Source organism: Falco punctatus (genome assembly GCF_963210335.1).
Source record: "Falco punctatus genome assembly, chromosome: 8".
NCBI lineage: Eukaryota > Metazoa > Chordata > Aves > Falconiformes > Falconidae > Falco > Falco punctatus.
Genome location: NC_137588.1, coordinates 41,593,750 through 41,620,674, shown reverse-complemented (window position 1 = coordinate 41,620,674; position 26,925 = coordinate 41,593,750). Strand labels below are relative to the sequence as shown.

Genomic DNA, 26,925 nt, shown 5'->3' with positions numbered 1-26,925 from the left:
GATTTTGATGTTGGCAAATCGGTGAAGGGCAGGCTTCTGGAATATTGAATCTGAATGTACTTTTCACATTTCCTCAGGAAACTTTATTTTGCAACTAACAATTTCATTTTATGCTTTAAGACTTATCTTAAGTTGTCTTGCTTTCTCTTCACAAGATAGATATGATAGTGTAGTTGGACTATTATTAACTATTTAGGATGAGGGAGTGGAAACAATGTAACTATTGATATTATTAGAAATACATTCTGGAGATCTCTAGCATAGGAGATCTCTCCTGGGACCTTCTCAGTCCTTCTTGCAGATACAGAATTTCAAACAGTTGCCTGGGCAATACATGGTTGCACTCTGCACACCTTTGTGTATGGATCCCTGTGGAGGACCACTCATTTTAGAGTTAAAACACAGAAAGGCCTTAAAAATGAGTGTCCACAATATCCTTGCATTTAGGCTGTGCATTAATCCTGTCTGAATGTTTATACGGGATAACCTTCTGCATATCTTGTAGCCAGGATAAATTTTTCATTTGCAGTCTGTGAATTCTGCATATTTTACTGTAGGAGGAACCATAGGAAAAAAAACAAAACCTGAGCCTCTGCTCTGTGAACTTTTGTACAAGGCAAATCTCACAGGGTCTGCTGAAACGCAGAACAAATTAAATCATGTTAAATGGTCACTATGTAGTCGTTTAGAAGTTATTAAGAATTGAAAGTTCATGAAATTTTTCACATGCGTAAAAAAAAAAAAAGATTAGTAAATACTGCAGGGATGTTACAGTTTAAAAGAAATTAATAATGAATCAAAAATACAATAGCTTATTTTCTTCCTTATAAAATCACAGGGAAACATAAGAAATACCTGTTGTTCCCTTCAAGAATTTATAAATATTTCCTGCTAATGTAGAACACATTAGCTAGAATATGTGACTATTGTTTTAAACAGAATTATTCCAGTTCTGTGGGAAAATCTTGACCCATGAGGCTTTATCTCTTTCAGAATGCATACAAAGAAGAGTATAACAGCTGGTTCAAGGGTATTGGATGGAGTCCTCTCGGTTCTCTGGATGTTGAAAAAGCTAAAAAGGCTGGAGATGCATTAAATGAAAAGAAATACCGTCAGCACCCAGACACCATCAAATTTACAAGTATACCAGATTCAATACCAATGGTTTTAGCTCAGCACAACACCAAGCAACTGAGTGATGTAAGAAATGTTTCGTTATTAATGCAATATAGTGATTTTATTTTTTTACCATATTTATGATTTATACGTTATGTCTGATAGTCCATCTAAATAAAAGTTAAATTTTAAACCTGTAAAAATAGTAAAATTGCAGTTTGATGGTAAGAATTAAGAATTGTTGCATTGTTTCTGTTTGTGAACAGTAGTATTACCTTACCTACTTTGTACTTGTCAACAAGTATTTGTTTATTTTTCCTTGCAGGTAACATATAAGCAAGAGGGTGAAAAAGTAAAACACAAATACACCCTGGATCCTGATGTTCCTCAGTTTATTCAAGCCAGGGTCAACGCCTTCAATTTGAGTGATGTGAGCATATAACCAATAGTTTGTTCAATAATATATTTATTTGTCATTTACTTATAGCATGAATACATGAAAATTATTTTTGCTATTGATATTGAATATATAAATGCACAAGCTCTGAATTCAGCTAAACTTTAACTTCTAGAAGTCAATGAGTTTCGTGCTTGTTAAGCAGATTTCTAAATTGTCTGAGCACCCATGAATGTAAATGCATTTCAGTGCTTTATTGCCAGACTCCTTGGCTAGACTGAATGGGAAAACCAGCATGACTTATTGTTCAGATTCCTATAGGTCTGGAGAGTTATGTTATCTACTTTTATGTAAAACACATTGCCTAGGCAAGCAGTACAAGTTTTCGTGTTCCTTCCTGCTGCTGGGCTTACAAAGGAAATTAACTCATCCAGTGGAATGATAGCAATGCCTTTTTCTGCCACTCAGCTACTACTCTGCCTACTTTCCATCACTTCTTGTATCCATCCAGCACCATAAAGATCTCCACTGATCGATTTAATTGCCTGCTCAATATTAGAGTTTTTGGTGGCATTATCAGGCCTCCAGCAACTAGGTAAAAGCTGACATGTCCTTTAACAGCTTTGAAATACTGTCAGTCTATGGAGATGTTAACTGCTAACAAAAGATCAGCCAGACTGCTTTCTTCAGTTGCTTAAGACCACAAAGCCTGATTTTGAAGCTAACAGGAGAAATTTCTGAAGGTTCAGTCAAATGAAAAAGGGGTTTGCTTAAGCAAGGGCAAAAATGCCACTGATAGTTGTTCTGTATAAAAACTGCAAAAAAAGCTTATGGAGTTAATGATTTAGCTAGATGAATTAAACTGGTTATCTTGAAGGACTCTCCTATCTTTGTAGTATGTTTATTTATCATAATATTACTGTAGTTTGTGTACAGGTTAAAATTTTTCCTTGCAGTTGCATAGAATAAACTGAATATTGTGATTCCTATAACAATAATAAAAGTATGGGCTTAAACAACTTTGATAAAATTGCTAAAATTCCTAATATTGCAAACTCATACCTTTTTTTTTTACCTATAAGGCTAACTACAAAGCAGACTGGAAAAAAACCATCGCCAAAGGATATGATCTGAAACCAGACGCCATTCCTATTATTGCTGCTAAAGCTTCTCGAAATATTGCGAGTGATGTAAGTATAATTTACATAAAGTGGAATACATACATCTACTTACAGCTCTCTGTAGCATATTGTGCTATATAATGGCATAGAGACACCTAACTGTGAGAAATGAAACTCTTATGATACTGTGAAATAACAATTCAGATGTTTACATGAACCTCTGAAAAAAACCTGTTTCTTTGGAAATGCATCGTAATGTATGTGAATGCTGGTGAGCTGGGTTTTTTTGTATGGGCTTCAATTATTCACCAGCTTATTTGAAAGTTAATTTGTTATAATTTACCTATGCTGTATTGATGGAGGCCTGTACTTCTACTTGTCTAGTACTCCTGGAGCTGTACAGAAATGTGGCTGTTTTCAGGCAGCTGTGTCAACTGCAACAGCAAAGTGTGGTGTGCCATCTGACACAAGCCAGGAAAGGAGATCTGGAACACAGAAATAAATACACTAACTTTAGCAATATGCTGCAAATGGCTTCCATTCCCCACTTAAACATGCCTCCTTCCAATAGCTGAATATTGGGATATCTAGTTGGTAGTCTTGGGCTTTTCAGTAATATATTATTATGCTAGTCTTTTAATTGAAAGCTGAATGTTCCTGGGACTTAGAGGTCTGTGGAAGTAAAATACAATATGGCAGGGGCAATGCCAAGGGAAGGCATGTAACTGCATATCTAGATTTATACAGAGGTATACCAGAGGTCAAGACAAGCTGGGAAATCCAGCAATCCTCTCTTCTTTTTTGACCTGAATAATCCTATGCTGTCTGAAAAACAATTTACAAGTGTGTAAGATGAACTGCAGTTGTTAAAATACTGAATTTCAAAGTATTAAAATTATTAAAAGTATGTTTTCTCTTTCCAAAGTTGGTAAGGTTTTATTTTCCTTTGTCTCTAGTACAAGTACAAGGAATCATATGAGAAAGATAAAGGCAAACAGGTTGGATATCGTAGCCTGCAGGATGACCCTAAACTTGTTCATTACATGAATGTGGCCAAAATACAATCAGATCGTGAATACAGGAAAGATTACGAAGTGAACAAGACCAGATATCATACTCCTTTGGATATGTTCAGCGTGATGGCTGCCAAGAAAGCCCAGGAAGCAATCACAGATACTGGCTATAAACAACCAATTCACAATTATACACTCTTACCTGATTCTATGAATCTGGAGCTATCAAGAAATGTGATGCAGCTTCAGAGTGACGTATGTAATGATTAATCAGCTCATTTTTACCTTCCCGTAGTGAGTGTGTTACACTATTAACCTTTTAAGGCTAAAAAATGAACTATATTGGATTAACAGTAGATTAAGATGTAAATGTCTGGTCTGGAACCCTGTATTTTCCTAAAGGTTATCAGAATTATGTGTAGCTGATAAGTTCTAGGGAACTTGCCTAGCAAGTAACAACTTGCTCTGGATCTCTACATGTTTGTCTAATTCTCAGCAAATGAACATGTTTTTCTAATTTGTGTATTTTTGTGGTTGGATTTCTAATTACAATGTGTTGTTACTGTGATTATTATTTGTATTGTCAGAAATCGTAGGTTATGTACAGGGTCTAAATTCTGACTATATTTTATTTGTTTACTTAAAATATCTATTATGTATGATTTTATTATATCTAGGGATTTAAGGTTTATTTATTTTGTTCACTTTTCCTTCCTGCCTTTGTGTTCCAACAGATGCATATGCCATGCATGAGAAGGATTCATAAAAACACTTTGTAGTTTCCATTGTTTTGTGACTTGTTTCCATTTTTTTCACTAGTGTAACTTTAACATCTGCTTGTTTATCAGAAAGCGTTTCATTTAATCTGCTTTATTTAACAGTGTTCTGACAAATCTGAAATTCCCAAAAACATTAATAATCTGTTTGAAAGTGTTCTTCAGATTCTAAACATTGTTTGGAGAGGGTAATGTGCATGTTCCCATGTACCAACAGGTAGAGGATATGACCTTTAGACACTGTTCTTTTCAAACACAGATAATCTCAAGGGGTTTTTTGCTTCCCCATTGTACTTTTACCTAGCCTTGCTGAGTTGGCTGAGCTTGTTTGGCTGTCTAACTCAGGATGTTTGCAAGGAAAGAAGCGTGATACTTGACAAATTTTTCCCTGTATAAACATGCTTTGAAAGTATGTGGTCTTTTTCTCAGACTCTAATATTCTCCCTGTTGCTTCTAACACTGCAGCTCAGGAAGAGGTTTTATTTTCAGAGCATTTTTGTACCTTTATCTGTTCTAAAAGCCATGTTATATAGTATGATTGAATAGGAATGGTGTATATTCAAGATTGTGCAGAACCAGGCCGTTAAACAGAAGTTGTTGATACCAATTCTCTCAACTAATTCTACTGCCAACTGAGTCTACTAACAAACAAGAGTGTCATTTAAAAAATTATTACATTTTTGTCAGATTTTCATATTTACCACTCAAAGTTTGTTCTAATGTCTGTGCATTTGGTTTGTAGTGTAAGTTCTGCACATTGGTTTAATGAAAAGATTTTCTTTATCCCTAACTCATCAATAGTTGTTAATTTTATGCTGAATTTGGAAAACAATAGCAGTTGTAACAGGCTTTTCTAAATTTTCCTTCAAAAATGAATGAACAGGAGAAGTTTCAAGGCTTTACCTGTTTTTATGTATTTAGGCATTCTGATTTTCCTTGTCTCACTGTTTTTCATTGTTTATTTTTTAAAAGAATCTGTACAAAGCAGACTTTAACAACTGGTTGAGAGGAGTTGGCTGGGTACCAATTCAGTCACTGGATGTAGAAAAGGCCAAAAAAGCTACAGAGATTCTCAGTGAGAAGAAGTATCGCCAGCACCCAGACAAACTGAAGTACACTATCACAACGGATGCAATGGAACAAGTGTTAGCTAAGCAAAATGCAAAGACCATGAATAAGGTGAGAATTTGTTCAGGTGATTATGACTGAGCTGAAGACTGGGGTCTTTGTATTACAAAATTGTGGGGCAGGTGCATTCCCACTGAAGACACTGGCATTTCAAATGGTGTAGTGGTTTGCTTGGTTAAGACTGGACACTACAAGATGATGGAAGCCTCAGACTGTATTCATAATTAAAGGAGTTTCATTTTCTGTTTATAAAGGTTAAAGATTTATCTTCTGAGTTTATTATTGAGCGTATCTTCTCCAGATTTATAGGGCTTTGGTAACCTTTGCTCTTTTTCTGCAGGAAGTTGTATTCATGATCAGTGAGCTGAAAAAACCCTGAAACTGTCAATTTTGGACAAGTTTCCTTGAAAAGTGGTGTTCTTTAAATTTGTTCCTAGTTATCTGGGACACCACTCATAGAATGGTTTGTGTTGGATAGGACCTTAAATATCCTGTGGTTCCAAGCCCCCTGCCATGGACAGGGACATTTCCCACCAGCCCAGGCTGCTCCCGGCCCCATCCAGCCTGGCCTGGAGCACTGCCAGGGATGGGGCACCCACAGCTGCTCTGGGCAGCCTGGCCCACCGCCTCGCCGCCCTCACAGGGGAGAATTTATTTCTAATATCTTATTCCTTATTCCATGTTTGCCATGGAAAGAGGGTGTATGAAAAAAAAATTATGCATTCTATTAAAGCAGAGAAGAATGCACACTGAAAAATTTCAGTTTCAGTATTTATTAGTTATCAAAACATACTTTGCACATTTCTCAAATGAAGTGCTAAAGAAAGAGGAGGAATATTATATTGCCACTTGGGAATTGCATTTGTGAAGATTATTTGTAGTCTTTATGGAACTTGACTGTATGGTAAAATATTTATTGCAAATAAGAAAAACAAAACCAAGCTCTTATTATATCAATGCAACATTTTTTCAATGCTAAATATTACTTTGTACTTGCAGAGGCTCTACACCGATAAATGGAACAAGGAGAAAACCAGCATTCATGTTATGCCAGATACTCCAGAAATTCTGCAATCTAGAGTGAACCAGATCACAATGAGTAATGTGAGTTACTGTGCTTACAGTGGGCATTCAGTGTCTGTTGCATGGATCAAAAATTAGTGTAATTTTAATGTCTTTTTTGAAAACACTGAAATTCAGATGTAGGGTACTTCAGAAGTTCTGCTTTTATAATAGAGTACCTATTCTCTTTTACATCTTAAATTAGAAACTTTACAAAGCTGGATGGGAGGAAGAAAAGAAGAAAGGTTATGACATGCAGCCAGATGCTATTCCAATAAAAGCAGCCAAAGCCTCCAGAGATATTGCAAGTGATGTAAGTTTGATTGTGTGACAGTACTTAAAGTAGCTACAAAGACAGAACGTTTTCAAAGTGCTGTTATGCACAAATCTGTTTGGTTTTTTTTTTTCAAGCATCTTGAGTTGTCTAGGTTTTAGTTATATGCTTAATGGGATAAACCTTTGCAGTACTTGCTCTCCAGTGGAATAACACTGAATTGTGCTGTTTTGCTCTTTGTTCAGCAAGCTGTTGAGCTTCATGTACCTGTATTCAGTGGGCTATTTTGTAAGACTGAGTATGTTTAAATGACTAAATCTGAGATTTTGTGATGAAAAGGAACAAATATTTTCTGTTTTCAGAGATAAAATTGAGCTTAATAGTGCATTTTTTTTGATTTAAGTTTTTGCTGTTTTTTTCCGGCTTTCAGTATAAATACAAACTAGCCTATGAAAAAGCGAAAGGAAAGCATATTGGGTTCCGTAGCCTTGAAGACGACCCCAAGCTGGTGCACTTCATGCATGTGGCTAAGATGCAATCTGATCGTGAATACAAAAAAGGTTATGAGAAGGCAAAGACTAATTTCCATACTCCAGTTGACATGCTCAGTGTTGTGGCAGCCAAGAAAGCACAGGAAGTGGCTACAAATGCAAACTACAAAAGCTTGATCCATACCTACAATGTTTTGCCTGATGCTATGAGTCTTGAATTAGCGAGAAACATGATGCAGATACAAAGTGATGTAAGTCATTCTTCAGCCTTTGCATTGCGAATACAATGATGCTTAGTTTATGAAAACTTACTGTAAGATAAATAGTACTATTTCCTTAGTGAAAATATATACTAAAATGTAGTAAATTAAATGAGACCTTCAATGGTAGCCACTGTATTGTTCTAAGATTCTGAAATATTAAATTATGCCTATAGCTAAAGAATTTGGGCTCAGAAATAAGTAATTTTATGTATAACGTAGAATGGATATTTACTGCTTACCTGTCCCATCAGACTCTTCAGAAGCAATACTTGTGTGCAGGCCAAGACAGGAAAAGCTTTGCTTTTCATTAATAGTTTTATCTTGTACTTCCAAAAAAGATATCTTTTCAGAAGGAGGGGAAAACAGCTAAGTAGCCATATTCTCAGGTTTTTTGGGATGTTTAACCTCTAGAGAAGAGAGCCCTTTTTTCTCAATATAGTGACCCAAAATAATCCCCCCCCTTCTTCAGGAGGGCCTTAGCGTGTGAGTAATCTATATACATCATAAAGAGGATCTGAACATTGTATAAAAGGTGGTGTAATAAAATATCACTGTAACAAATGCATTTCTATATAAACCTTGAATGCATCCTGATGCCATTTGTTTCTTTTTAGAATAAGTGCATTAGAAACCTAATATTCATTTAACACAGAAAGAAATGTCACAATTTACAGACTTTTTCATGCATCTGGTCATTTTCTTTTCTTTCTGCCTCCAGAATCAATACAGAGCAGAATATGATGAAAGTATGAAGGGTATTGGATGGATGCCACTGGGATCCCTGGAAGCTGAGAAAAACAAAAAAGCAATGGAAATTGTTAGTGAAAAGAAGTATCGCCAGCATCCAGACAAACTGAAGTATTCTGTTCCTATGGATTCTATGAACATGGTCTTAGCTTTAAATAATGCTAAAATCATGGATGAGGTAAAAAAGTGTTCATCAAAATTAATTTAAGTTTGCAGAAATAAAAACCAAACTATAGTTAATGTAATAGTCAACCTTACTGCATGCATAGCTTTGAAAATTGTCAGTTTTGGCAGCTAATGAATATGCTTGTGTGTAAGACCTTTGATATACCTGAAAGTAAATCATGACCCTAATATTTCTAAGTTCTAAGAAATACATATGGATACAGACCTAAGGGTCACATCTTATTAATACAGTTTACCCAAGATAAATGAGTATAGACTTCTAGCAGTTTAAATCTGTAGGCTAAAAATACTTGAGCAATTCCTTTCACAAATAGGATTCAAACTTTTAATTGTATAGTCTGCTACTTCTGATGCCTGTTATGTTAACGTGAAATTGTTATATGCTATGAATGCTTTTATAATGAGAGATTTATTTTCTGATTCTCCTGCTGAACTGATGTAATCCACTGGTGTTCTTTAGAAATGTCTGGACTTCATGTACATTATAGTTATGGGACCATTAGAATCTTATATGCACTTGCCTTAGCTCTGTTTCCTCTAAGAAAAGCTCTGTTGCCTCTCTCAACTGAGACTTATTTTCCAGGAGATAAACTAATTATCTTCCACCTCCAACAATGTTTTCTGTGTACCTTTTTATTTGTTGGTTAACCCCTGTAGGTGGCTAAGCATCACACAGCTCACTTCCTTCCCTCTAGCACAGTGAGATGTGGGAAGAGGAAGGGCAGAGTAAAAACAAAAAAAACTTGTGGGTCAAGGTAAAAAATGTTTAATAAGCAAAGGAGAAGTGGAAAAAGAGAGAAAGAAAACAAAACTAAGTGATGCAAAGGCAATCACTTGCCACCTCCACCTGGGTAGACTGATGCCCAGCCAGTTCCCTAGCAAAAGAAAAGAAAACAAACCCCACAACTTCCCTAAACCCGCTCCTCTCCCTTTTTATTTGCTGAGCATGATGTTATATGGCGTGGGATATCTCTTTAGTTAGTTGGGTTCACCTGCTTGGTTATGTCCCCTCCCAGTCTCTTGTACGCCCCCCCAGTCTATTCACTTTGGGGGCAGAGAAAGCCTTGATACTCCACAAATACTGTTCAGCAACAGCTAAAACATTAGTGTGTGACCAGCATTGTTTTAGTCACAAATCTAAACCACAGCACTGTTTGAGCTGCTGTGAAGAGGATTACCTTCATCCCAGCCAGACCTGTTACATTTTGGAACCTATTGTTTTCTGCTGCTCGATGTGCTTGAATACACTGCTGGGCAAAGGACAAGCAGTAAAATACTGCAGCAAGATTTTTATTTCTCCCACTTTTATTTTGATCTCAGACAATTAACTTCATAAGAGCTATTCCTGATTCACACTGCTTTTAAGTCCTAAAATAAAAAGACAAATGCTCCTACCATGTTAGTAGTCACATAACTGTAAATAAAGTTTATATTTCACATAGGAAATACTGTTTAAAATTGTTTTATTTAATCTTTTGGTTATATTGACATCTCTTTTTTTCAATCCTTCCAGCACAAGTACAAACAAGCATGGGAAGAAGACAAAAAGAAAGTTCATATCACACCAGATATTCCACAGATTGCTTTAGCAAAAGTTAATGCATTTAATTTAAGTGATGTGAGTACTGTTTGTAAGATTATGACTTTGCTCTCAGTTTTTCTTATTAGGAATAAGTGAGATGACAACTTACAAAAGTCTCCCTAATTCTTACTTTGCTAACCTGTAGTAATTTCATAAAAAGCTATTAATTTTCCTTTTCCCTGCTTTCCTCCCCAAAATTAAATACCAAACGTTGCCAGTAAAGAGCCATAGTATTTAGAGTCAGATCATGAATTCATCATGTAGGTCATTAAAATATAATAGTTACTAACAAAATAGTAGTTTGAGTACTATCCATGTTTGTTACTGTATTTGTTAATCTATTTCCCCATGCACAGAGTTTTGTACTGGTTTCATAATTCTTGCAGATTGAACCTATTTTTTTGGTAAGAGATGGTATTATAGGCAGTTTTTCAGTAGCTGGTTGTTTAATCTGCATATGCTAAATAAAACATTGTTTGTAATTGCACACATCTTTAATGTGCACATAAATAGATCTATTTAGCTCTTTTTTTTAAAAGCTGATACCCTTATAGATGTAACTTTTCATCAATGTTTATGCATGTGGGAAACAAATTTATTGCAATTTCTTGCTCTTTTGTTATAGGTTATTGTTACTGATTATAGTGCAGTCCAGCTGCATTGATGTATGAATACTAGGATTGAAGTTAATTTTGTGGTTTACTTTTTTAAAGGATGTTTCTTTTATTTCTTTTCACAGAAAATGTACAGACTTTCATTTGAAGAATCTAGGAAGAAAGGATATGATCTCAGAGCTGATGCTATTCCTATTAAAGCTGCCAAAGCTTCTAGGGATATTGCGAGTGATGTAAGTTCTTGAAAGAATAAATAATCAATTTCAGATATTGCAGAACATCAATTTCTTGACACAATTCAATTTTATATGCCAAATATATATATTCTCTTGCTCATAAATAATTCTGACATTGATCTATATTCTAGCAGGAATAAATAGCAATTTCTTCATTAGAAAGGTACAAAAATATATAAGGGACTGTTAGTGGAGAAAGAAGGTAGTTCTTTTCTCAATGCAATGGTGCTTGGATACTTTATGAATGTATGCTGTATATTTGTAGTTTAGACAGAATGTCAGAGATCATTCTTAGAAATATTTGAAAATACGAGATTATTTTTACTGCTGTGGAACAGTTGTCTTTATTCCTTTGCTGAAAGTCTCATTAAATTTCTTGGTGCAGAAAATACAAACTCCTGTAATCAGGACTGTTCTGATATCCTTTGTGTATCAGTAGTGATGAGGGATTTGCTACAGCAGGGGCAAATCCAGCCTGAGAGGGGTGAAGTTAGTGCCTAAGGACATGTTTAGCCCACCTTTCTTTTTTTTTTTATAACCTACGGGATGTTGCAGCCACTGCAAAGTCAATTTGCTCTGCCACTGCTCTAAGTCTTAGGGGAAGATAGTTCTGTTTGGAGTTCTCTCCCAGCAGTAAGCAGTGAAGGAATTGATACTTGGTCTGTGTAGTTCATTGTCCATGGTTGATTAGAGATTGAGGAAGACATTAAGAATTTGAACTATTGGTTTTATTAAACAAAAAAATACAAAAGATCTTGGGGAGTGTCTTGAATTTTTTTAATCATTTGAACAAGTGAACCTAATGGAAGTGATGATTAAATCTTTGATGTTGTGGTTAGTCTTCAGATATGAACTCAAGTATTTTGAGTATGGTGCAGACTACCATGGAAATAGTTACCTAAGCAAAATACTGGAAAAAGGATAGGATAGTAACAGAGCTATGTGGGTTAATGTACCTTGGTTCTAGTGTTTGTGATACCCATGCTAGCTCTAAGATAAGCTATCTCTAAACTATAGTGTGAAAAAAAATAAAAGTGCACTTTTTCCAAAGAACTGTCTTCAGTGAACCAGGTCTTATGTGTTCCTTTGCCTTGTGCTTCCTGTCAGTGTGTTTCATATTTGCATTGTATCATTTAATATTAAATTAGAAGGCAATTGAACGCCAGGTTACATGGAACCTTATGCAGGAGCAGAATAAACTATTGTAAGGAAATTTCATTTATTAAGAAAGTGTTTTAAATGTACTGCTTTTAAAAGGGATGCTAGGCATTTGTTTTGCCTTAGAGTGCACCCTAAGAGTAATTGGACAAAGCTACCACCTCTATATGATTTGTGATGTTTTCTTAACAATATAAAAATCTTATTTTAATATAAGTTGGGGGGGGGGTGTGTTTGCGTGTGTGTGTGTGTTCCTTACAAGATAGATATTGCTTATTAAACAAATGAAGTAGAATTAAAAGTCTCCATCTCTGTTTTCTTTACAGTATAAATACAAATTAGGTTATGAACAAGACAAGGGAAAACTTGTAGGCTTCCGCAGCCTTCAGGATGATCCCAAACTTGTCCATTATATGCAAGTGGCTAAGATGCAGTCTGATCGTGAATACAAGAAAGCTTATGAAATGAGCAAGACACATTACCAAACACCTTCTGATGCACTCAGCATCGTGGCAGCTAAGGAGGCACAAGATCGTGTAACCAATACTAACTACAAACGACTGATCCATCAATACATACTTCTACCAGATGCAATGAATTTAGAACTGTGCAGAAACATGAATCAGATACAAAGTGATGTAAGTTTATGTTTTATTTCTGACATTCACAGCTGTGACTTTTTTCCCTGTTTTTTCATTATGACTGTGTTTTGGAAACAGCAGAATTCTTTTGTATGAGACATTTGTAAATTGTAATCTTTCCTTTTGTATTCTGTTCGGCAGAATGAGTACAAGCAGGATTACAATGAGTGGTTCAAGGGTATTGGTTGGAGTCCTGCTGGTTCTCTGGATGTGGAGAAATCTAAGAAAGCCACAGAAATTGCAAGTGATAGGAAATACCGCCAGCATCCCAGCATGTTCCCCTTTACAAAAGAGAATGATTCCATGGACATGGTCCTTGCAAAGCAGAACGCAAATGTAATGAACAAAGTGAGTACTTATAGGGAAAATTAGGCAGACATTTCATATAATCCATTTCAATAAACAGTCTATAAGTCTCTGTCACCACCTTTATGTAGCAGTGTTTCCCTGGGAAAAAACAACTGTCACTTACAGGTTCCTCTTTTTAAATTTCTTTTCTTAATGAAACACTCAGTTACTGATAAATAGCATTGATTAAATAAATCTTTTCTCATTTATCTCATTGCTACCTCTCCAACCTCTATCCTTCTCATTCTTATATGCAAATTACTAGCCCTTTATAATTGGATTCATTAGAAGCAGGACTGGATCCTAATTAATCTGATTCTGGATTAGGTCATTACATAGTAAAATAAATCTCAGTCAACACCTTCATCTTTTTACCCATCCATATCCAAAGTGTGCAAATGGAAAGGTGAAAACACCAAAAGAGCCATCTTTTGTCATTTCTATTAACAGATCTCGTGTTACTTTTTTCAATAGCGTGCTTATACTCAAGCTTGGGAGAAGGATAAAATTCAGGTTCATGTGATGCCAGATACACCAGATATTCTACAGGCAAAACAGAACAAGGCGAACTACAGTCAGGTAGAGTTCTTTAATACTTCCTATTACATTTTAAATTAATATCTACTTTCTTCAAATTTTAAGGTGCCTCCTTTTTCAAAATAAGTAATCAATTTGTGTCAGTTAGAAGAAACAGAATGGGCAATATAGAACGGAGACAAGAATTTTTATGTGAGTAACATTTTCAGAGTAGTAATAAGTACTGTCTTCAGGCTAGCAAAATAACCACCTAAATTACATTATAGTGTATGGGAAGTATAAGTCCTGGTTTTGAAATCTGTATGTGTGTGGTCCATACTCTATGCTTACCATAGAAATGATGCTAAAAGTTCCTTACTATAAAATTACAAGTTTGCTGTGTATATTTTTAACTTAACATATGGGAAAAGAAACACGTGCACTGATTGAACCTTTTCTGTCAGCTTTCAAATATGAGAAAGTGACAATTGTGCCAGCATAAAATACTTGGGTTTTGCTTTGCACGATTGCTCAGAGGCAAATTTTTGACTTGCAAGTGCTGGTACTTAAAATCAACTGTGCACAAACTGAATTGACTATTAAATGGCTACATTAGAGCCTTATTAATTAAAATTTTGTTAAACCAACTGAAAAGTTTTCAGTTATCTCAGGTGTATATATTTGAAATTCCCCAAATATGTTTCATATCCCCAAGATAAGTTATGGTAGGAAGCTGCTGCAGTAAAGGAAAACTATTTAGTCACTAACCTAAGACTTGGAAGACCTGCTTTCCTTGCTTATCAGTTTCTCAGTTTTCAGTTCCCATTCTAGTAGCCCTTCTCTCGTAACTGAAGCCTGCGAGGTGACCAGAATTTGGTATTATGGGTCATTAGCATATCTAAATGGAAGGTTACTTACATATTGCTAAGACTTTTTAATCAATAATGTTTTCAATTTTAGAAACTATACAAACTTGGCTGGGAAGAAATGATAAAGAAAGGCTATGACCTCACACCTGAAGCCATGTCTGTGAAAGCTGCCAAAGCTTCAAGGGACATTGCAAGTGATGTAAGAGACATTTCTAATTCACTATGACATACACTTTATCTAGTTGCTATAACTTACAGAGTTGCATTAGATTGAGATACACCTCTCTGCTAAGGTGTGTCTTGGAGTAAAAAGCAAAATTGCTTACAAAAGTCTTTCCACATCTATTCCTGTCAGTTAAGAAGGATTGCTCTAGTATCTTTACAATTCCAAAGATTGTGGTCTATCTGTGAAGTGGATAGTCACACAAAGATAGGAGATGTCTGCTTTTTTGGATGTTACATTTTCAGAGCAGCAGTAAATTTGGTTCAGTTAGCTGATCCAGTGCTTATACTGAGAAGTCCTCTTCACAACTCTGAAATAGACGCGTGATACATGAATTGCTGTTATAATTTTGTATGAATACAACTTCTGTATTTATAGAAGAGATTTTATTAACCATTAGGAAATGTTTTCAGTGCTTAAGCATCTGCATTTTTCATTGCTGATTATTTTATTCATCAAAATATTTCAGTGTGTCAGCCTTTGGGAGTTCTGAACAGTGTGACTATATGAATGCAATGGCACAGGAGACCATTCTTATAGCCACGCACTCCTCCTCTCCAGGGACTCTGTTCATTCCCAAGGAGAGCATTCACTGACACCAAGTGATACACATTGATCAAGGGACTACTCAAACTTGAGATTCTGCAACAAGTTGCTTATTTAGTTGGTAACGACACTAAGACATTGACTGAGAGAATATACTGATATGTTGCTTACATATTTTATCATTGTCTGTTTTTTACTGTAATTTCAATAATGCAATTTTTATAATTTTAGTACAAGTACAAAGAAGGTTACCGCAAGCAGCAGGGACATCACATTGGATTCCGCAGCTTACAAGATGATCCTAAGATGTTGTGGTCTATGCAAGTAGCGAAGATGCAGAGTGAAAGGGAGTACAAGAAAGATTTTGAGAAGTGGAAGACAAAGTTTAATATGCCTGTGGATATGTTAGGCTTCCTTCTGGCTAAGAAATGTCAGGAACTGGTTAGTGATGTAGACTACAAACAAGTGCCACACCGCTGGACTTGTCTGCCAGACCAGGTTGATGTCACCCAGGCAAAGAGGGTCTACGAACTACAGAGTGATGTAAGCTTTCTCTGTATTTAAATTACTTCTTTTTAAGAAGATATTTACTGCTTATTGTAAAGTATCTTTAATAACTGTCTTTTGATGTCAGTATAGATCAGATTGAAGCTAAAATACCAGTTAGTCTTTTAATACGATTTAATATATGAACAGGGAAATAATCTTATATGGTTTTGATTTTTCTCCTGAACAGAATCAGTATAAGTCAGATCTACTATGGCTTAGAGGTCTTGGATGGAGTCCACTGGGATCTTTGGAATCTGAAAAGAACAAGAAAGCTTCTGAAATACTGAGTGAAAAGAAGTACCGGCAGCACCCAGATACTATTAAGTTTACAAGTATCCCAGATGCCATGGATATTGTTTTAGCAAAATCTAATGCTAAAAATAGAAGTGATGTAAGTTGCCTCTAGAGACAGAACATGTGTTTCAATAAATGAATACCTTAGTATACATTTGTTAAAAAGATCTCTGTATCAGAACATGTGGTTAAAATATACAAATATCAGATGTTTTAAATCAGTGCCTTACTGTTCAATAAGCCTTGTTCAGAAGATTAAGATCTTTAGTACTGTATAACTTACTCAGTAATAACTGCAAATAAGACCCTTACTATGTAGTATGTAAACGTATTGTCATGACGCTGTTTCCTTGATGTTCCATGGATGTGAAGAAGAAAAAAAGGTGGTATTTCAGTAAGAAGCTGTTGTATTATTTGGTTTTAATACCTTCAATTGTTTACATCACTCATGCTTGCATAGTACATCTTTGCTTTGCTATTGTAGAGAAAAGGTAAATTGAATTTACTGCTGTGTATGTGAGCCTTTTATCAGACAAGGTATTTTTGTTTGTTTCTTTTCAGATACTCTATAGAGAAGCTTGGAACAAGGACAAGACTCAGGTTCACATCATGCCTGATACTCCTGAAATTTTGCTGGCTAAATCAAACTTAATTAACACAAGTGATGTAAGTGTGTCTCTACAATGTTTATTTTATGGAATTTGGAATTACCTGTTGTGCTTTTACTTTAAAAAGCAATAAAGTAATTCTGCAATTCTAACAGCTGTAAGCACAACTGTGATCTATTCCTGTGAAAATTGTTATGCACTGGGAAGCCCAAGTGGAATTGTTAAAATATAAAGTGGAATTGGCGTTGCTAGAATATAATAAATACTAAGAAAATATTCAATACAAGTTAGCAGTTTTCTCTTTCATCCCTACTGAATACATTAATATTGTAGATATGTGTTCAGTACTTTTTGGTAAGCCTGTCATTCCTGTTTAAATGTCTGATTATACTGAACTGCCTCTTTAGAGTTACATAGGATTAATGTAATTTACATTAAATTCCTGGTTATAATGAAACCAATACAGACTACATGCAAATGTAAAGAGATGTTAACAGCTCTATCATAAAAACTCAAGATGACAGAAAATAATTGCAATTGAAATTGGGATGGAGAGAATTGTGGGGTTGTATTATTCACTGCTTTGAGGACTCTATGAACCATTCAAATTAATATATTAAGTAAAAGAAAATTGTGATCTCTGAATGAGTTAATCAGAAAACATACAGATAGTAATTTTTAAATATTTTACATTATCAGTTACAAAATACACCTTATTAAAAATACACGCTATTAAAAAACAAGCTTGGGAATTTATATTGGTGAATGAAACTGTTTGGAATCTCATGCTTTATTTTCAGTAGTAGAGGGGAGGAAAGTTTGAAGTATTGAAAAACTCTCTACAGTGCTTTATTTGCAATAATTACTTTGAATCTTTCTCCAACAGAAACTTTACAAGTTAGGATATGAAGAGCTAAAAAGGAAAGGCTATGATCTTCCTCCAGATGCTATACCCCTCAAGTCAGCAAAGGCATCCAGAGATATAGCTAGTGAAGTAAGTTTTACAGGGTTAAAATAATAGTGGGGCATACAGCTGGTACACACTTTGGGATAAAGATATTTATATTTAGAACCAGGAGAGGTCTAAAATTTTAACAGACTTATATTGCTGCCCTCCAAAGGTTCTGTAATTCTTAATAATGTAAATTTAATTAATTAAGTACAATCACATACAATATAATGGTATATAACCATATTTCACATACAGAAGATCTTAGTATATTTTAATAGAAACAATAAATTTCTTGGAAAAACAAAGAAATAATTCAAATATAGTAGATATTGAAGTATTAACCACTATATTAATTACAAAGAAATGTAAACTGCAGTTAGAAAGAGGTGATAATGATTGTTTATGTATTCAATTAGTACCAGTACAAAACTGCATACCGAAAGCAGCTTGGTCACCATATCGGAGCCCGTAACATAGAGGATGATCCGAAGATGATGTGGTCAATGCACGTAGCCAAGATCCAGAGTGACAGGGAGTACAAGAAAGCCTTTGAGAAGTCAAAGACACACTTTAGTAGCCCAGTGGACATGCTGGGAATTGTGTTGGCCAAGAAATGTCAGGAGCTGGTCAGCGACGTTGATTACAAGCACCCTCTGCATCGGTGGACCTGTCTGCCGGACCAGAACGATGTTGTACAAGCCAAGAGGGTATACGACCTTCAGAGTGATGTAAGTTGTTCATTACTGGCTGTGTGAAAAGCAGAAGCCTCTCTTGTATTCTCTTCCATTGTTGGAGAGAACATCAAGATGAGGAGCATAATTCTAGGCTGACTCTGTGAGACTGGGATTGTGTTGTGGCCGTATTGTCTTGCTGCCAGTTGGTATCATGGATGGGCAGGGATGAATTTTGTGTGGGTTCATGCTCTATGGTCTCAGAAGAGTCCTGTCTTGCCTTGAGCATTCTCGGGGAAGAGCTGCGGGAGGTGGCTAGAGTTATGTGTGGCAAGGGAAGGGGGAAGGCAGCCAAGTATTGCGTTTTGGAGGACCAGCAATGGGCAAAGGCAGGCCATGTGAGAAAACAGAGTCAAGAGAGTTAGGTGATGAGGTATAAGGCTCCTCCCATGCCTCTGCCAGCTGGAGATTTCCAAATGGGGTAGGTCTTTCCTGGGCAGACAAAGAAGATGGAGGTGGAGGGTTTGTGGGTGGTTTTGCGGCTGCTTGTGGTGCTGTAGTCATGAGGAACCAGGCCGTGGGGAGCTGAGCTTAGTGGGAGCCCCTTTTGTGGTGGCTGGTGGGTTGATGCAGGGGAATGTGTTTTGGTAGGCTGAGGTTGCCTTGGTAGGAGGAGTGGCTGCATGGAGCAAGGAGGCTGCTGAGCTGCTTTGTGTCTCTGTCCTTTCAGAACGTGTACAAGTCTGACCTTCTGTGGCTGAGGGGCATTGGCTGGTCCCCAAGTGGTTCGCTGGACGATGAGAAGAATAAGAGGGCGAGCCTCATCCTGAGTGACAAGAAGTATCGGCAGCACCCGGACACCATCAAGTTCACCAGCATCCCTGACTCGATGCCTATGGTTCTGGCAAAGCACAACTCTGAGATTATGAATCAAGTGAGATATCCTTGTGTTTGCAGCCTGAAGGGAACGCGTGCATTTCCCAGGACGCTGGGCTCTCTCTTTCCAGGGCCTGGGTTTTGCAAGGGGGATATTGCATCCTCTTGCGTCAGGGATATGTATTCTCGGTTTAGATCAATTTCAGTTTTGTGCGGTTGGGGCAGTAGCTGGATGCATTGGAGTTGGGGTGGTGGTGGTGCAGGGAAAGGTGAATCATTAGAAAGTTTTGTGTGAAGAAAAGGTGTTTCTGAGTCGGTGCAAAGTAGAGGCCCCTTGCTTCAGTGCCCTGAGGCGGTTAGCTCCTTGAGCTTGTGTTGCCCAGTGCTTGTGTGATCATATTTGCTCATGTATGTGCGTGTTTTTTTCAGCGCTTGTACACATCAGCCTGGGAGAAAGATAAAACCAGCATTCACATTATGCCGGATACACCTGGTATTTTGCTAGCCCAGCAGAACAAAGTGAACTTCAGTGAGGTAGGTGGTTGAGTTTGGCTTCAGTGTCCGTGCCTGGACACGGCTGTGCCCGGGAAGAAGTGTTGTTTGAGGGGAGTGCTTGTTTTTCTTTCAGAAACTGTACAAGCTTGCGATGGAGGAGGAGAAGAAAAAGGGCTATGACATGCGGGCAGATGCCATTCCTATCAAGTCTGCTAAAGCTTCCAGAGACATTGCAAGTGATGTGAGTACAGGGGACCCTCGGCGGCACACCCTCTGAGAGAGTTTCCTCGCGCTTGCAGTTGAAGCCCAGGGTTTGCATCCTCAGCCAAATGGAGGCAACACAGCCCTTACCTGTCATTGCCATTCAGCTGGCCTGTAGTTGGTTCTGGAGGGTCTTCCCGCAGCTGCCCCTGCACGTTATGGGTGTGCAGTGGTGTGGAGGGAATGTGTAGGTGGTGTGGAGGGAGTAGCTGTTGGAGCTGGGTGCTGGACATAATTGAAAGCGGCATTGTCCTGGGGTTGTGGCAGCACCTCCTCGTGCAGGACACTACTTTGGATGCCGTGTGGTGGCCTCAGGACTGCCAGTTTGCACTCCCCTGCCATTGCAGCTACACAGCTGAGCTGGACATTACAAGAGAAACCCAAAGCCAGTTTTTTGGTACAACAGGGGCATTTATTATTGCTGGAGAATGGTCATTCCTGTCCCCTGCAGTATCTTATCAGGGCTTACCCCTTCAGGAGCTAATTTTCCTCTCCTATATGTGATTCCCTTGTTCAGGTTTGTTCCCTTGCTGTAAGGAGATGAGGTCTATCTGACCTCAGTCTTACCTGACATTTCATAAAGAGGTGGGGAAAAACTGTCATGTTTCCCCTTTTCACTTCCCAAGCTCAGCTGTAGGGCTGCAGCTGAGGACACACACTGGGCTGGGGGAATAAGACATCCTGAGGAATGTGTCAGCTGCTGCAGTCTGTGTGGGTGGGTGCAATCAGGGATGTGCAGGATGAGGCCCAGGATACTGCTGGAGTAGTCTGGTGGTTTTCCTGAGTTTTGCCTCCCAACTGCAGAGCTGGCTTCTCAGTGTGGGTGCTCAGGTTGTGTGGAGAGCCTGTCTGCTGGCTTACATTGCTCCTGGATCGCGAGCTGGCTTGGTTGGAGCTGCCGTGTGGCCCTCCGTGTGCCTCCTGTGTCCCAGTGTAGGCGTGGGGTGGGAGGGAGGTGTAGGACACAGTAGGGATATGCTGCGCTTAGATGCTTCTTGATGTGGTGATCTTGCCAGGCCCTGTTAGCAAAGCCCTTGCTCACAGTTGCTGCTACAGAATAGCATGAGAAGGGAGAAGGGCTGGTCTGAAACTTACTGAGCCTCTTCAACCCTGCAGTACAAGTACAAAGAAGGCTATCGCAAGCAGCTGGGCCACCATATCGGAGCCCGTAACATAGAGGATGATCCGAAGATGATGTGGTCAATGCACGTAGCCAAGATCCAGAGTGACAGGGAGTACAAGAAAGCCTTTGAGAAGTCAAAGACACACTTTAGTAGCCCAGTGGACATGCTGGGAATTGTGTTGGCCAAGAAATGTCAGGAGCTGGTCAGCGACGTTGATTACAAGCACCCTCTGCATCGGTGGACCTGTCTGCCGGACCAGAACGATGTTGTACAAGCCAAGAGGGTATACGACCTTCAGAGTGATGTAAGTTGTTCATTACTGGCTGTGTGAAAAGCAGAAGCCTCTCTTGTGTTCTGTAATGTTGTTGGAGAATATCCATGTGGGGAGCATACTTCTGGGCTGATTCTGTGTAACTGTGTTCTGACTATACTGTCTTGTTGTATCATAGAATCACAGAATAGTTTTGATTGGTAAGGACCTTCAATATCCTGTAGTTCCAATCCCTTGCCCTGAGCAAAGACACCTCCCATCAGCCCAAGTTTCTCCAGCCCCATCCAGCCTGGCCTTGAGCAATGCCAGTGATGGGGCACCCACATCTGCTCTGGGCAGCCTGTGCCAGTGCTTCACTATTGCCACAGTAAAGAATTTCTTCCTATATATTTGAAATATCTGCCCTCTTTCAGCTTAAAGCAATTACCGATGTGTTGATATTGAAAAGATTTTTTTTAATTTCAGGCTTTCTCATGCAGGTCTCTTTAATTTTACAGTTCAAGAAAGGTTCTAGATATTGAGCCTTTTTTTTTTGCTGAGATTTTGTCGTGAACAGTCAGGGATGAAGTTTTTGTGGGTTCATGCTCTATGGTCTCAGAAGAGTCCTGTCTTGCCTTGAGCATTCTTGGGGGAGAGCTGCGGGAGGTGGCTAGAGTTATGTGTGGCGGGGGAGGGGGAAGGCAGCCAAGTATTGCATTTTGGAGGACCAGCAATGGGCAAAGGCAGGCCATGTGAGAAAACAGAGTCAAGAGAGTTAGGTGATGAGGTATAAGGCTCCTCCCATGCCTCTGCCAGCTGGAGATTTCCAAATGGGGTAGGTCTTTCCTGGGCAGACAAAGAAGATGGAGGTGGAGGGTTTGTGGGTGGTTTTGCGGCTGCTTGTGGTGCTGTAGTCATGAGGAGCCAGGCCGTGGGGAGCTGAGCTTAGTGGGAGCCCCTTTTGTGGTGGCTGGTGGGTTGATGCAGGGGAATGTGTTTTGGTAGGCTGAGGTTGCCTTGGTAGGAGGAGTGGCTGCATGGAGCAAGGAGGCTGCTGAGCTGCTTTGTGTCTCTGTCCTTTCAGAACGTGTACAAGTCTGACCTTCTGTGGCTGAGGGGCATTGGCTGGTCCCCAAGTGGTTCGCTGGACGATGAGAAGAATAAGAGGGCGAGCCTCATCCTGAGTGACAAGAAGTATCGGCAGCACCCGGACACCATCAAGTTCACCAGCATCCCTGACTCGATGCCTATGGTTCTGGCAAAGCACAACTCTGAGATTATGAATCAAGTGAGATATCCTTGTGTTTGCAGCCTGAAGGGAACGCGTGCATTTCCCAGGACGCTGGGCTCTCTCTTTCCAGGGCCTGGGTTTTGCAAGGGGGATATTGCATCCTCTTGCGTCAGGGATATGTATTCTCGGTTTAGATCAATTTCAGTTTTGTGCGGTTGGGGCAGTAGCTGGATGCATTGGAGTTGGGGTGGTGGTGGTGCGGGGAAAGGTGAATCATTAGAAAGTTTTGTGTGAAGTAAAGGTGTTTCTGAGTCGGTGCAAAGTAGAGGCTCCTTGCTTCAGCGCCCTGAGGCGGTTAGCTCCTTGAGCTTGTGTTGCCCGGTGCTTGTGTGATCATATTTGCTCATGTATGTGCGTGGTTTTTTCAGCGCTTGTACACATCAGCCTGGGAGAAAGATAAAACCAGCATTCACATTATGCCGGATACACCTGGTATTTTGCTAGCCCAGCAGAACAAAGTGAACTTCAGTGAGGTAGGTGGTTGAGTTTGGCTTCAGTGTCCGTGCCTGGACACGGCTGTGCCCGGGAAGAAGTGTTGTTTGAGGGGAGTGCTTGTTTTTCTTTCAGAAACTGTACAAGCTTGCGATGGAGGAGGAGAAGAAAAAGGGCTATGACATGCGGGCAGATGCCATTCCTATCAAGTCTGCTAAAGCTTCCAGAGACATTGCAAGTGATGTGAGTACAGGGGACCCTCGGCGGCACACCCTCTGAGAGAGTTTCCTCGCGCTTGCAGTTGAAGCCCAGGGTTTGCATCCTCAGCCAAATGGAGGCAACACAGCCCTTACCTGTCATTGCCATTCAGCTGGCCTGTAGTTGGTTCTGGAGGGTCTTCCCGCAGCTGCCCCTGCACATTATGAGTGTGCAGTGGTGTGGAGGGAATGTGTAGGTGGTGTGGAGGGAGTAGCTGTTGGAGCTGGGTGCTGGACATAATTGAAAGCGGCATTGTCCTGGGGTTGTGGCAGCACCTCCTCGTGCAGGACACTACTTTGGATGCCGTGTGGTGGCCTCAGGACTGCCAGTTTGCACTCCCCTGCCATTGCAGCTACACAGCTGAGCTGGACATTACAAGAGAAACCCAAAGCCAGTTTTTTGGTACAACAGGGGCATTTATTATTGCTGGAGAATGGTCATTCCTGTCCCCTGCAGTATCTTATCAGGGCTTACCCCTTCAGGAGCTAATTTTCCTCTCCTATATGTGATTCCCTTGTTCAGGTTTGTTCTCTTGCTGTAAGGAGATGAGGTCTATCTGACCTCAGTCTTACCTGACATTTCATAAAGAGGCGGGGAAAAACTGTCATGTTTCCCCTTTTCACTTCCCAAGCTCAGGAGTGTGTCAGCTGCTGCAGTCTGTGTGGGTGGGTGCAATCAGGGATGTGCAGGATGAGGCCCAGGTTACTGCTGGAGTAGTCTGGTGGTTTTCCTGAGTTTTGCCTCCCAACTGCAGAGCTGGCTTCTCAGTGTGGGTGCTCAGGTTGTGTGAAGAGCCTGTCTGCTGGCTTACATTGCTCCTGGATCCCGAGCTGGCTTGGTTGGAGCTGCCGTGTGGCCCTCCGTGTGCCTCCTGTGTCCCAGTGTAGGCGTGGGGTGGGAGGGAGGTGTAGGACACAGTAGGGATATGCTGCGCTTAGATGCTTCTTGATGTGGTGATCTTGCCAGGCCCTGTTAGCAAAGCCCTTGCTCACAGTTGCTGCTACAGAATAGCATGAGAAGGGAGAAGGGCTGGTCTGAAACTTACTGAGCCTCTTCAACCCTGCAGTACAAGTACAAAGAAGGCTATCGCAAGCAGCTGGGCCACCATATCGGAGCCCGTAACATAGAGGATGATCCGAAGATGATGTGGTCAATGCACGTAGCCAAGATCCAGAGTGACAGGGAGTACAAGAAAGCCTTTGAGAAGACCAAGACACATTTTAGTAGCCCAGTGGACATGCTGGGAATTGTGTTGGCCAAGAAATGTCAGGAGCTGGTCAGCGACATTGATTACAAGCACCCTCTGCATCGGTGGACCTGTCTGCCGGACCAGAACGATGTTGTACAAGCCAAGAGGGTATACGACCTTCAGAGTGATGTAAGTTGTTCATTACTGGCTGTGTGAAAAGCAGAAGCCTCTCTTGTGTTCTGTAATGTTGTTGGAGAATATCCATGTGGGGAGCATACTTCTGGGCTGATTCTGTGTAACTGTGTTCTGACTATACTGTCTTGTTGTATCATAGAATCACAGAATAGTTTTGATTGGTAAGGACCTTCAATATCCTGTAGTTCCAATCCCTTGCCCTAAGCAAAGACACCTCCCATCAGCCCAAGTTTCTCCAGCCCCATCCAGCCTGGCCTTGAGCAATGCCAGTGATGGGGCACCCACATCTGCTCTGGGCAGCCTGTGCCAGTGCTTCACAATTGCCACAGTAAAGAATTTCTTCCTAATATATTTGAAATATCTGCCCTCTTTCAGCTTAAAGCAATTACCGATGTGTTGATATTGAAAAGATTTTTTTTTATTTCAGGCTTTCTCATGCAGGTCTCTTTAATTTCTCATTTTACAGTTCAAGAAAGGTTCTAGATATTGAGCCTTTTTTTTTTTGCTGAGATTTTGTCGTGAACAGTCAGGGATGAAGTTTTTGTGGGTTCATGCTCTATGGTCTCAGAAGAGTCCTGTCTTGCCTTGAGCATTCTTGGGGGAGAGCTGCGGGAGGTGGCTAGAGTTATGTGTGGCGGGGGAGGGGGAAGGCAGCCAAGTATTGCGTTTTGGAGGACCAGCAATGGGCAAAGGCAGGCCATGTGAGAAAACAGAGTCAAGAGAGTTAGGTGATGAGGTATAAGGCTCCTCCCATGCCTCTGCCAGCTGGAGATTTCCAAATGGGGTAGGTCTTTCCTGGGCAGACAAAGAAGATGGAGGTGGAGGGTTTGTGGGTGGTTTTGCGGCTGCTTGTGGTGCTGTAGTCATGAGGAGCCAGGCCGTGGGGAGCTGAGCTTAGTGGGAGCCCCTTTTGTGGTGGCTGGTGGGTTGATGCAGGGGAATGTGTTTTGGTAGGCTGAGGTTGCCTTGGTAGGAGGAGTGGCTGCATGGAGCAAGGAGGCTGCTGAGCTGCTTTGTGTCTCTGTCCTTTCAGAACGTGTACAAGTCTGACCTTCTGTGGCTGAGGGGCATTGGCTGGTCCCCAAGTGGTTCGCTGGATGATGAGAAGAATAAGAGGGCGAGCCTCATCCTGAGTGACAAGAAGTATCGGCAGCACCCGGACACCATCAAGTTCACCAGCATCCCTGACTCGATGCCTATGGTTCTGGCAAAGCACAACTCTGAGATTATGAATCAAGTGAGATATCCTTGTGTTTGCAGCCTGAAGGGAACGCGTGCATTTCCCAGGACGCTGGGCTCTCTCTTTCCAGGGCCTGGGTTTTGCAAGGGGGATATTGCATCCTCTTGCGTCAGGGATATGTATTCTCGGTTTAGATCAATTTCAGTTTTGTGCGGTTGGGGCAGTAGCTGGATGCATTGGAGTTGGGGTGGTGGTGGTGCGGGGAAAGGTGAATCATTAGAAAGTTTTGTGTGAAGTAAAGGTGTTTCTGAGTCGGTGCAAAGTAGAGGCCCCTTGCTTCAGTGCCCTGAGGCGGTTAGCTCCTTGAGGTTGTGTTGCCCGGTGCTTGTGTGATCATATTTGCTCATGTATGTGCGTGTTTTTTTCAGCGCTTGTACACATCAGCCTGGGAGAAAGATAAAACCAGCATTCACATTATGCCGGATACACCTGGTATTTTGCTAGCCCAGCAGAACAAAGTGAACTTCAGTGAGGTAGGTGGTTGAGTTTGGCTTCAGTGTCCGTGCCTGGACACGGCTGTGCCCGGGAAGAAGTGTTGTTTGAGGGGAGTGCTTGTTTTTCTTTCAGAAACTGTACAAGCTTGCGATGGAGGAGGAGAAGAAAAAGGGCTATGACATGCGGGCAGATGCCATTCCTATCAAGTCTGCTAAAGCTTCCAGAGACATTGCAAGTGATGTAAGTACACAGGAGTCCTTGGTGGCACAGTCTCCTCAGTCTTACTTGATATTTCAGAAAGGCAGGGAAAAATGTCGTTGCACCAAGAATCATGGAATGGTTTGGATTGGAAGGGATCTTAAAGATCATTGAATTCCCATCCCTCAGCCATGGACAGGGTCAGCTTCTGGTAGACCAGGTTTCTCCAAGCCCCATCCAACCTGGTCTTGAGCACTTCCAGGGATGGGGCACCTACAACTGCTCTGGGTAACCTGTGCC

General features: G+C 40.1%; 1 protein-coding gene across 35 annotated transcripts in view; it reads left to right on the top strand.

Annotated features, from left to right (window-relative positions):
* Positions 1–26,925, top strand: part of NEB (nebulin) — a 134,089-nt gene that overhangs the window by 24,383 nt on the left and 82,781 nt on the right. For all 35 annotated transcript variants that reach the window (XM_080400031.1, XM_080400034.1, XM_080400010.1 and 32 more), the window contains 31 exons: positions 994–1,200; positions 1,442–1,546; positions 2,596–2,703; positions 3,591–3,902; positions 5,396–5,602; positions 6,551–6,655; positions 6,819–6,926; positions 7,318–7,629; positions 8,360–8,566; positions 10,088–10,192; positions 10,896–11,003; positions 12,491–12,802; positions 12,947–13,153; positions 13,628–13,732; positions 14,630–14,737; positions 15,539–15,850; positions 16,044–16,247; positions 16,712–16,816; positions 17,645–17,752; positions 18,127–18,438; positions 19,112–19,315; positions 19,687–19,791; positions 19,886–19,993; positions 21,130–21,441; positions 22,472–22,675; positions 23,047–23,151; positions 23,246–23,353; positions 24,435–24,746; positions 25,786–25,989; positions 26,361–26,465; positions 26,560–26,667. In XM_080400031.1, coding sequence (XP_080256157.1) covers positions 994–1,200; positions 1,442–1,546; positions 2,596–2,703; positions 3,591–3,902; positions 5,396–5,602; positions 6,551–6,655; positions 6,819–6,926; positions 7,318–7,629; positions 8,360–8,566; positions 10,088–10,192; positions 10,896–11,003; positions 12,491–12,802; positions 12,947–13,153; positions 13,628–13,732; positions 14,630–14,737; positions 15,539–15,850; positions 16,044–16,247; positions 16,712–16,816; positions 17,645–17,752; positions 18,127–18,438; positions 19,112–19,315; positions 19,687–19,791; positions 19,886–19,993; positions 21,130–21,441; positions 22,472–22,675; positions 23,047–23,151; positions 23,246–23,353; positions 24,435–24,746; positions 25,786–25,989; positions 26,361–26,465; positions 26,560–26,667 — 5,532 coding nt within the window. The remainder of the gene's footprint in view (positions 1–993; positions 1,201–1,441; positions 1,547–2,595; positions 2,704–3,590; positions 3,903–5,395; positions 5,603–6,550; positions 6,656–6,818; positions 6,927–7,317; positions 7,630–8,359; positions 8,567–10,087; positions 10,193–10,895; positions 11,004–12,490; positions 12,803–12,946; positions 13,154–13,627; positions 13,733–14,629; positions 14,738–15,538; positions 15,851–16,043; positions 16,248–16,711; positions 16,817–17,644; positions 17,753–18,126; positions 18,439–19,111; positions 19,316–19,686; positions 19,792–19,885; positions 19,994–21,129; positions 21,442–22,471; positions 22,676–23,046; positions 23,152–23,245; positions 23,354–24,434; positions 24,747–25,785; positions 25,990–26,360; positions 26,466–26,559; positions 26,668–26,925) is intronic.